This window comes from Brachypodium distachyon, chromosome 1, assembly GCF_000005505.3.
Source record: "Brachypodium distachyon strain Bd21 chromosome 1, Brachypodium_distachyon_v3.0, whole genome shotgun sequence".
In the NCBI taxonomy this organism is placed as follows: Eukaryota; Viridiplantae; Streptophyta; class Magnoliopsida; order Poales; family Poaceae; genus Brachypodium; species Brachypodium distachyon.
The window spans coordinates 69,683,170-69,693,971 of NC_016131.3; the positions used below are offsets into that span (position 1 = coordinate 69,683,170).

Consider the following 10,802-nt stretch of genomic DNA (forward strand, 5'->3'; position numbering starts at 1 on the left):
TGAAGGTGTTTTTTCAATTTTTAATCAATCCATTCCAATGACCCCGACTTTTATTATACTTGTTAATTTATTCTGGCCTTTAGATAATTGCTCAAATCACTTTTTGGTCGGTGTTTTAAAACCAGACGAGTTTGACCATTATTAGTTGTTGAAACCGAACATGTTCTGTTCACAATTTGAGATACAGTTCTGAATTACATGGTAGTGGCCTCACAGAGGAGACGACCTAGTGAGTACGATTTTTAAAAAGAAACTCAATGTGCTTGGTAAAATAGAAAATTTTAAATAATCAGTTTTAGTGAAATTTGGGAAATATTAGGGACAAAGAAAAAACCTATAAATTAACAATTGGGATTTGTTTGTAAAAAAATGCATAGTAATTGAAAATAATCAACAATTATTTTAACCAATAGGAAATTTGAAACTCACTAATAATTGACATCATGCATTAATATATTATATATGCTTATATCTAGTTAAAACTTAATCATTCACAAATCTTTTTTATTTATGGATAATTTCATATGTAGGTTCCTTCAAGAATATTCATATTCCCCTTCTGTTTGGTGTACTTTTCTCGGATTTACATTCACGGGATTTTAGTAGGATTACTGTGGATTTTTTATTCCTTGAATGTTGTATTTTTTTTATTTTCCTTAATATCCTACCTTTGTTCCCATCGATTTTTCTATCAGTGAATGTGCTGGTTTTATTCTTTGTCTATTTCTGTTTGTTGGCAGCCTTGTTTTGGCCTTGTCGAGCTCTATTGGAGCAATGCCTTTGGAAACCTTGGACCTTTGTATTTTTTTTTTGAGAAACACAGTACAAACGCAGACGCTCACAACTAGGGGTTGGCATTCGGTCATGACCGGAAGTTCGCTTTGTAATTTTGGTCTTTTTTTATTGGGTCTCTAATATATAAAACTTGAACTTTACTGAGGAACTTTGCTACCCGAAATTTCGGTTACCCGAAGTTTCGTTCTTTAGTTCGGTCATGACCGAACTTCAGAAAGATGGGTGATAGTTCGAAAACAAAACATGATTTGGTACCAATTTTAGCAACATTTCACTCATATTTCTCACATAATTTTCACATTAATGTGGGCACTGGAGATTAGGAAAGTGAAACCGTCGATTGCCTCTCTTGTGCCATGATTTTTGCATTCAGAGTAGTTGGTGCCTAGATTGTATCAGGAAAATGAGTTGATTTTTACAAAGTTTGGTCCTATTCGGTCTTTTGTGGATTGATACCCGAATTACTAGAATAAAATTCGGTCTATAATTTTTTCCACCCAATAATCTAATCAGACTTTTCGGTCCTCGGTCTTTATGTCCACCCCTACTCACAACACGCACGTACACTCACCCTAACGCACAGACGCACACCCTACCCATATGAGTACCTCCGAAAGACTGAGCCGATAGATCTTGAGAGATTGACGAAGTCACCGCAGTTAAATCCTGGAATAATCTAGAAAAATGTTATATCCACGTCAAGCTAGGAATTGAACCGGGTTGGTTGGTTCCGCCACAAGAAACCAGACCACTTAAGTTAGGTTCAGTTTACGGAAACCTTGGACCTTTGTGGAGTATCTAGTTTCTTAAGTAAACCGTGTGGCGAATCATCATGTTATTATTCACTATGCAGAACCATTTCCCCGCACAACGAAAACGCATAATTGTGTTTACAACCTAATCACAAAAGTAAGTGACGAACACCAGAGAAGGGAGAGGGCAGGCCAAAATTGCGCCGGCAAAGCTGATCCAGAATTCAGGGCTCCTTGTAGGCTTGTATCCACAAAGAAACAAAGACGTGAATATGTACATGCACCATTCAGCACATGCATCCTGCTCTCGTTACGCACAGCAAGACAAAGTATGGCAACAAGTCTACGTTGTGTTTCCCAGACATGGCTGCACGAAAAATGTCGTTTGTATACAAATCCCAAACACGATAAGGACTCCCGTATCTGAAGATACACATTTTTTTAGCGCAGATTCTTAGTCGTCGCGTCCATGCATGGTGTATGTTGGTAGTTGGTACAGTAGTAAAACAATGGTTTCCCGATATATTTTGGGCAACCTTTTGACGCCCGTGTCCCCCTTCCAGCACGGGGAATTAAGATGGACAGACCGCAGGAGTTCAAAAAAAAAAAAAAGATGGACAGACCGCAGTGTGTTGCCCTGTGTAGCCAAGCAATGTGCATTGCACCGGAGGTAACGTGGCTAAGCCGTCTAGGTGACTCGTTTTTACTTTCGCGTGACCTTTGCCCGAGCTGCGAAGGAAGTTACGAAGCGCACGCGCGAGACGTTCCCGCTGGGAAAGAAGGGGCGAAGAACTCGACATGGGCAACAGTACAGTGGGCCGGCCCCGGCCGGCGATTCAGAACAACTGTCGCGGAGTCCAGATACAGAGCTCTTTCCTTCCACACCGATATCCGGATGCCAGTTTAAAGCACGCATAGAACCCGGGAGACTTTGAAGCGGTTTGGACGACTGCGAATGAGATGTTCGTTTGCTGGAGAGAGCCAAGTCGATCTCTTTCCTCCCGTCGTTGTAAACAACAAACACACGTATGCATCGGGATAAATTGAAGGTACTCGGTCTCAACGGCACGTTGAACCATGTACATGGCCGATGATGCCGATCGATCGACGGATCGACGTCGCCCGTGCGTCCGGTGCCTTTCGCGTTTGGAATGAAAGGATCCGCCAGTTCGAGGCATTGAAGCCGTGCACACAAAGCCTGACAAGGACGGAATGAAAGGACCACCACACTAGCTATAGCTCAGTCGAATTCGTGGATCGATATGAATGCCCACCGCACAATGCCACTAGCTCGTTCAGCGGAAGGAACATAATAGTGCAGGGGCGGCGCAACTGCTGCTTCAACGCCGTATCGGCACGCTCGCTAGCTGGTCCGCCGATAACGCTGCTGCTGCTCGTCGACAGCATTGATGTCAGAATGAAACATGTAGGTCTGATTCAGCTTGGTGTTCACAGAAGCAAAGAGAACCGTCTGGTATTCCGTAGCATTTTAGGCATGGTGGATTCGGGCGGGGGTAGCAGATGAACATCTCTTTCATGCACATAAACTTGGCTCATTATGCTTGAACGGCGGCGTGTGAGACGAGTGCAGATGCGCGTCCTTTTCGCCGAGTAATTAGCAACAGAACAGAGGGGGGGGGGGGGGGGGGGGTGGGGGGGTGTAGCGCCATTAAAAACGCGCGAAAAGCAAGTAAGATCGGTTGCCCTTCTGCTTGGGGCATTGCCCATTGCCAGGCGCAAAGCCCACAGCTTTGAGTCGCCCCGAAGATCCCGTCTTTTCCGTTCGCGTGCAGCTGCAGAGAGGAACACCGCAAAGCGAGTGGGTAACTGAAGGATTTTGCCTCTTTTCTGAAAGAGAAGTGGTTAAACTGAGGAATTGAGGATTGCCTGGTGCGACCGAATCGTTGCTCTTTGCAGCGTCCGCACCTCAATTAGCCATTCCGTCCGCAGGCACCTACTTGATCAGATATTGACATTTCACAGGGAAGAACCATAGAACGGGTACGGTTGTTGTTGGCATTGAATCACCCGTATCACCAGAGGAATGTTCTCTCTGGGTACAAACTGGGCTGCCGTTGCCTGCGAGGCTGCGACGCTGCGAATTTGTGATCAGGCCGCGGGCGGGATACCCAGTGGACCGGCAGCCCAGTTGTCCGCTCGGCCCGGTTAGGCCCAGTAAGAACGCTGCCTAATCTGATGCCATACGGCCCGGCATAGTATTTCTTTTTTTCAGTTTTCTTCGCGTAAAGCCTAGCCGAGTTTGTGAATTCCGTCCTCTGGCCCAGGCTGATGGTCCTCGTACTCGTAGTACACGCATCCTGGCCCCTCTAGACATCAACTCCTCCATCATATACGGCGATACAACTAGCTTACAAGCCGAAGAGAACACCAGCGGGCCGGGACACAATACGTTAAGCCATGCGACGCCATGGATCGTTTGAGCTGACACGACACGCCCTGTGCACAAATTCCGATCCTAAACAACGGAACAAGAAAGGCACGCCGCTATCCTGCGAGCGCGTACCAACTCGTCCCGGCCATTGGCCAAGCCAGCAAACGGCAACGACAGAGAGGATGCAAGGCTGCACGCCACCACCCTGCCCTGCCACCCTGTCGATCGATTGCCGATGCCGCCCCGCATGCACATATGGCGGTACCGTCTCCGGCCGATCTCGCTCTCTAGCTCGTGCTGGCTTATTACGCACGCCGGTCCGGCCGGTTGGCGGGCGCGTACGTAAATATGCAGGGAACAGCTGGGCGCCAAGCGCAACGCGACAGGCCGGAAAAGAAAAGCAGCCGTGAGCGATTGATCCATCCATGTACCGATCGAACGGGCGCCTGTCACGCGCGCAGCCGGGCCGGAGTTTCTCGTTCGCCGGAGCGCATGATTACGCACCCTCCCTCCCAAGTACTCCCGTCCTAGGAAGCCTATATGGCTTGCGCGCCTGCGGCCGGAGAAAGTCGGGCGCTAGCGGACACGCTCGTGATGACGTGCAAGAAGAGACAGGTGACGCGTGATCGACGCCCGGCCGGCCGGCCGGCTATCATTGTTCCAAGGAAACGTACGCACGCGCGTCCCCTCATCGGCATCGATTCCCTGTTTCCCTGGAACGATATGCATGCGTAGGAGCCGCATCCCGGGGCCCTGCTGGTACTCTGAAGGTGTTTCATGCGTCGACGGTCTATTTTTTCAGTAAATCTGTATATACAACCGTAGCTTGATTGCGGAATGTGCATGTTTAAACAGCTGTGTGTAACATTATTGCGCAACTAGCTATATATATGTAGCAGAAATTTTGTGACACGGCATGCATCGGGTATATAAAAGTAGAAGCACACATTTTACACGTGTATCCAGGTATCTGTCGTCGCCGTGGTTTCTAGTTTGCTGTGTCTACATATCTTGTCCAAGCATCTTAAGTTACTCCCTTGCTCCTCCTGATGTTTCTTTGGTTCGGAGTGGAACACGTACGTACATACGTTGGGGGGATGAAGATTGCATGCACCTGACGCCGATCGGCGACATGGCAGGGGATCGGGGGACGGCGAAGCATGGGAGGGCAGGCAAATTGGGATCAGAACTAAGGCCGTGGGATGTGTACGCGTGTTCTAGCAGCTGGAGGTTTAGGTTCGCTCCAGACCGGCTAGTGGATCGAGATCGATGCTGGTTGCTGGGGGGATGCAGGTGGTAACGGAGGGGAGATGGAGATCAGGCTCTCTGTATCCCGATGCATGCCAACATCTGGATGCATGCACGGCGGACGGGTGAGGCGGTGATACACTGTACACGGACAGGGTGATTCTACAATTCTATAAGAAAAAAAGGTTTTGCTATTGATAAGTCGACCGTTTTTAGTTAGAGATCGATTTCAATCGACAGGTTAGCCATTGGATATTAATCCAACAATAGCAAGTGAGAGATGAGAGAATGGAGATGATCACCAGATCTTAATCCAACGGTTTTGAAACGTCGACTGATATTTGAGACTCATTTCTTAAAAAACACGCGACTTAGAAATAGCCATATATATATATATTTATTTATTTACCCATAATATGTGGAAGTATCAATGTAATTTCATAGAGTCATTCGATCTGAATGCTACATGAAGAACATAAGCCAGATGACGGAACGCGGAGACCTAGGATGTAGAAGATCCTAACATGAGCGATTCGGCAGATTTGGATTCCTTTCCTATATATCCACTCATGTGGTACTTCATCATATGATTTATATAAGATCCATCTGTCTAGAGATCGTCATATACATCTAGAAAGCCGTATGCTTTGGAAGAAGCTTGTACAGTTTGGGAAGGGGTTTTTTGAGAGAAAAGAAGAATCTACTTCAACCGATATGCCCTTAGGCACGGCCATGCATAACATAGAAATCACACGTGGAAGGGGTGGCCAATTAGCTAGAGCAGCAGGTGCTGTAGCAAAACTTATTGCAAAAGAGGGTAAATCAGCCACTTTAAGATTACCATCTGGGGAGGTCCGTTTAGTATCCCAAAACTGCTTAGCAATAGTCAGACAAGTGGGTAATGTTGGGGTGAACCAAAATAGTTTGGGTAGAGCCGGATCTAAGTGTTGGCTAGGTAAACGCCCCATAGTAAGAGGGGTAGTTATGAACCCTGTGGACCACCCCCATGGGGGCGGTGAAGGGAAAGCCCCCATTGGTAGAAAAAAACCCACAACCCCTTGGGGTTATCCTGTGCTTGGAAGAAGAACTAGGAAAAGGAAAAAATATAGCGATAGTGTTATTCTTCGTCGCCGTAAGTAAATACGTAACTAGGAATATGGAAAATTGCATTTTTTGCATTTGCAATAATGCGATGGGCGAACGACGGGAATTGAACCAGCGCATGGTGGATTCACAATCCACTGCCTTGATCCACTTGGCTACATCCGCCCCTTATCCAGCTACAAGATTTTTCTCTTTTTTCCATTCATCATTATTCTATTTATTCTGACCTCCATACTTTGATCGAGATATTGGACATAGATTGCCGCTCTTTAAAAAGGAAAAAAAAAGGAGTAATCAGCTGTGACACGAAAAAAAACGAATCCTTTTGTAGCTCATCATTTATTGGCAAAAATAGAAAAGGTCAATACGAAGGAGGAGAAAGAAACAATAGTAACGTGGTCCCGGGCATCTAGCATTCTACCCACAATGGTTGGCCATACAATCGCGATTCATAATGGAAAGGAACATATACCTATTTACATAACAAATCCTATGGTAGGTCGCAAATTGGGGGAATTCGTACCTACTCGGCATTTCACGAGTTATGAAAATGCAAGAAAGGATACTCAATCTCGTCCTTAACTGATATATATATATATGGTTCAAGGAATAGCGAGCCCAACCTCCCCTAAATCCACCGATGCTGTAATGAGAAGACACCACTCAAGGGGAGAAGACACCACTCGAGGGTAAGCCAAATTAAGCCTCTAACGCACTGATTCAGAGCAAAGTGAAGATCACCACGGCGAACACCCTCCGCGCATAGATGAACCCTCGCAATCCAATGCCCCCGAAGGACCTCGTGCCGACCTAGCTAGCCGCTACCAACCACGAGTCAACCTTTGTTGCTAGTTGAGTCTTCAAGACATCGCCTATAGGGAGGAAACAGCTTCAAAGACGTTGCCTTTGCCCGATCCGGTACAACCCAAAATTAAGGTTTTCACTCAGAGGGCACACGACCATAGTGATAGAGGCATATGATATCTGGCCACAACAACGCCTCCAAGGATGATAATTCACCCAAGGGTGCCATCATCGCTGGGGCCAGCGGAAATTAGAGAATGGGTTTCCACTTGGAGCTAGGAATCAAACCAAACGAACCAACCATCAGGGCCAGTCAATATCGGAACCAAATTGACTGACGTACTCCGCATGCCCGCATACACCCCACATTCCCTAGGTCTAGATCAAGAAGCCGCTACGTACTCGGCCAGATGAGAAGTACCACCAAGAGGCTTCCACTACCGATAACCTGCCTATCAGAGGTGCAACCCCGTCCCTTGACCCCCCTTCCGCATCGCATTGTGTGGGATAGCATAGAACCGCTTGGTCCTTTGGAGGCCAGGGACCATGCTCTGAATAGTAGTTGATTCAAAATGGAACCATTTATCGTAGATACATCTGTTGTTTTAGTTTTCTCGGGCATGGTTTGAATTCGGCCTGAACATTTTACATGTGAGACAAGGCCGATGTATATTGTATCCATGCATGGCATGATCAAATTTTGTTCTACTTTAAGGGGGTTTCCGAGGTTGGGTGCACTAGATATTCCTCGTGAACCAAGTAAGATTGTTCTATTTCAGTACTTGTTCTGTTTTAAGGGTAAATCCATGAGATTGTTCTGTATGGAATTATGCTACCTCTCATAGTCAAGGCCAAATCTGATTAAGTTTTTTTTTGTTAATTACTCCTCATATTATTTTGTGCAAATGCCCAAACATCATGATCATCACACACGACTATGCGCGCGCGTGTGTGGTGATATGCGTACATTTTTCACTTCTCCTTTGTATTAGAAAAAAATGGCGCACAAGCTGAGCATATGAATAAATTAATTAAGTCCCACGCATGGATTCCGTCAAGAATCAACTGAAGCATCGATGAGGAACTTGACATATCCCCGACATTGATTTGTATTTATGTAATTATTATACGATACATGAAACCAGTGATCGATCAATGGCCAATGATAACATAACATAATTGAGATGGATCAGTAAGTTGCGACACGAGCGGTCCCTTTCTGGCAAAACAGTGACACGGTTCTCGTTTGACAAGGGAAAGGAAACACGCACGTACAGTAGCTAAACATTCACACATGCGGACACATGTACGCCCGCGCCCACAAGTCCAGAGAATCAGAATACTGCTTGCTGGTTGTACAAAGGTCATAAAAGAATAAGATAAAAAAAAACTAGTTAAGTAGTCGATCAGGAGGTTTCCCTTCGATCCTCTTGCAGGGGGAGGGAGTAATTAAATATGGGTAAGTACATATGTTTTCTCCTTGTTGGCATAACGTATGATTTGGGCCTACGACTCTTTGCATCCTTGATCTCATTTTAAAACGTCCAACGCACACTGCACGCTGTAGAATAATCGAACAGGTTACTCAAACCTACCCCCTCTGAAAAGTGAAAAGCTTGAACTTGCTCCAACACAACTGCACCAGGTAAAAAACAGAATCCGACCACAAAGCAAGCTTGGCTAGCAATATTTATACCTACCCTTAACTCTTCATCTGGCAGCTGGTTGATTGGTCACGAACTCGTCCTTGGCCCTGGTTAAGTTGCAACCAAACAACAGAAAACATCAAAGCGACCTCAACCCCCACACCACAACACGCAGCTCCACCACGCAAAACCCCAAGCTATACATAGGTCCATCAATTAGGGAATTAAATTGAGATCGAAGCGGAGTTGGAATTAATGGTTCGCACCGCCATGGATATCAGCATATGCATGGCACGCGGGCGAGCTCTCCTGTCCCAATCCATCGCCGATCGTCCATGACATCAAACAAGGCAACGATAAACATTGCGGAACAAGGAGGACGGGGACAAAGCAAAGCTAAATAAGCTAGAGCTAAGGGAGAGCCAGCAACCCTCTCGGAAAAGAAAAGGTCTCAGGGCCCCCACCCCGCTTCGATCCGGGGCAAGAGTTAGAGGACAAAGACCACCACGAAATCCTATATGACCATATTCCCCTCCTTGATCTCGCGCCAAGCGCTAGCCTCCACGCTGCTTTGTACTACCTCTCCACCCTTACTCTCGCCTTCGCCCGCAACTTTAAAAAGTGGCACCTCAAGCCCTCACATCCAATCACCAAACCCCGGCCCTCCCCCGGCCTACCACCCTACTCCCCAAGGCATTTTCCCCCTTGGACTTTCCAACCCTCGCCCTGATTCCCTTTCCTCTTCCTCAATCCATCGACTGCAAATTAATTTGCTTTGTTAGTTTGCCAACAAAGTGGGCTTGGATTGGATCCGTTGGGGTTGAGTTGGCACAGAAACACATGCAATCAGTTGAGTACGCATGGTGATCGAGTAGTGCAAGAGGACAACCCTCCCTCGGCTCCCTAGCTCCCCTTACATATATATATACACACACACACATACCCCTGCTTGCTCCCTCCAACCTCTCCTCAACTCAACCAGTGATCTATCCATCGATCGGTCTATTTGCAGCTAGCTAGCTCTCCAACCAAACAGCACACACCTCACATCACACACTGATCTAGCTAGCTACATGCATATGTAGGTTAAGCCAACCCTTGGCGACAACAAGAAGCACACTTGCTAATCGTCAGCAATCTCTCCGATGAGAAGGCAGGGCAATGAGGCTTCCCCTTCTATCATCCACTCATCCTCCATAGCTCTTCTCCAGGAGAGGTTCCGGAACCTGCAGAGGGTGAAGGAGATGAGAGAAGGCAGAGAGCTGCAGAGGGTGCACCGCTCCCCTGATAGTACCGACCGAGCCGGGTCGCCTGCGCCGGCTCTCAACCTTAGCCTACAACCGGTGGCGAGCGGGGGCAACGAGCAGCCAAGGTGGTTCTTGCACCCGGACCTTGTCCGGCCGTCGAGGCCTCTGCAAGGTCCGGCCGGGTACGGCGGGCTCGGCGTCAACGGCGTCCAGGCCACCTCGCAGCCGCCGGCAGCGAGCTCGTGGGGGGACGTGACGAGAATGCAGAATTCAGGCTATAGGGGTGATGTAGACGTGGACACCTCGCTTCATCTGTAATCTACATGCTGTGGGCCGCCCTGCTGTTCTTTCGTTGTTTTGTACGGCTCCTGAGTTCCGGGCTTATTTGCAGTACTACTTCCTGGGATTACTTTTGCTTTGAAGGTTTCCTAGATACAAACCTACATGTCTGAATCTTCAAGGTGCTTAACTAGTAATGTTTATTAGACATTTGTCCCGAACATCGACACGATTCTCAACTTACAATTTTGTGATAACTTTTAGAAGCCGTATATATAATGGCAGAGAAAATCTCCCCATGCCATTATCTGCCAAAAGAATCACTATATTATGAAAGTAACTTAAGTCAAATTAAATTATGTGATTTCGCATGTCATTATAATATTGTTCAACATTTTTTTTTAGAATACACCAAATCTAGTGTATATCATCCATTAAAGGACACAAAGCTAAACATGTTCGATAGTCAAAGTCGCAACGAAACAAAGTGATAACAAAATATTACTTCAATTAATGAAGATAACAAAAATCAAAA

At 46.6% G+C, this 10,802-nt stretch overlaps 1 protein-coding gene across 1 annotated transcript; it reads left to right on the forward strand.

Annotated features, from left to right (window-relative positions):
* The first annotated feature begins 9,361 nt into the window (after positions 1–9,361).
* LOC100837919 lies at positions 9,362–10,488 on the forward strand. Its single transcript, XM_010230738.3, has one exon. It carries the CDS (start codon positions 9,887–9,889, stop codon positions 10,304–10,306), a length of 420 nt encoding a protein of 139 aa, XP_010229040.1. The 5' UTR covers positions 9,362–9,886; the 3' UTR covers positions 10,307–10,488.
* The last annotated feature ends 314 nt before the right edge of the window (positions 10,489–10,802 follow it).

What these genes read in the sequence shown, in the direction of transcription:
- LOC100837919 (XM_010230738.3), top strand. Translation starts at nt 9,887, where the DNA reads ATGAGAAGGCAGGGCAATGAGGCTTCCCCTTCTATCATCCACTCATCC.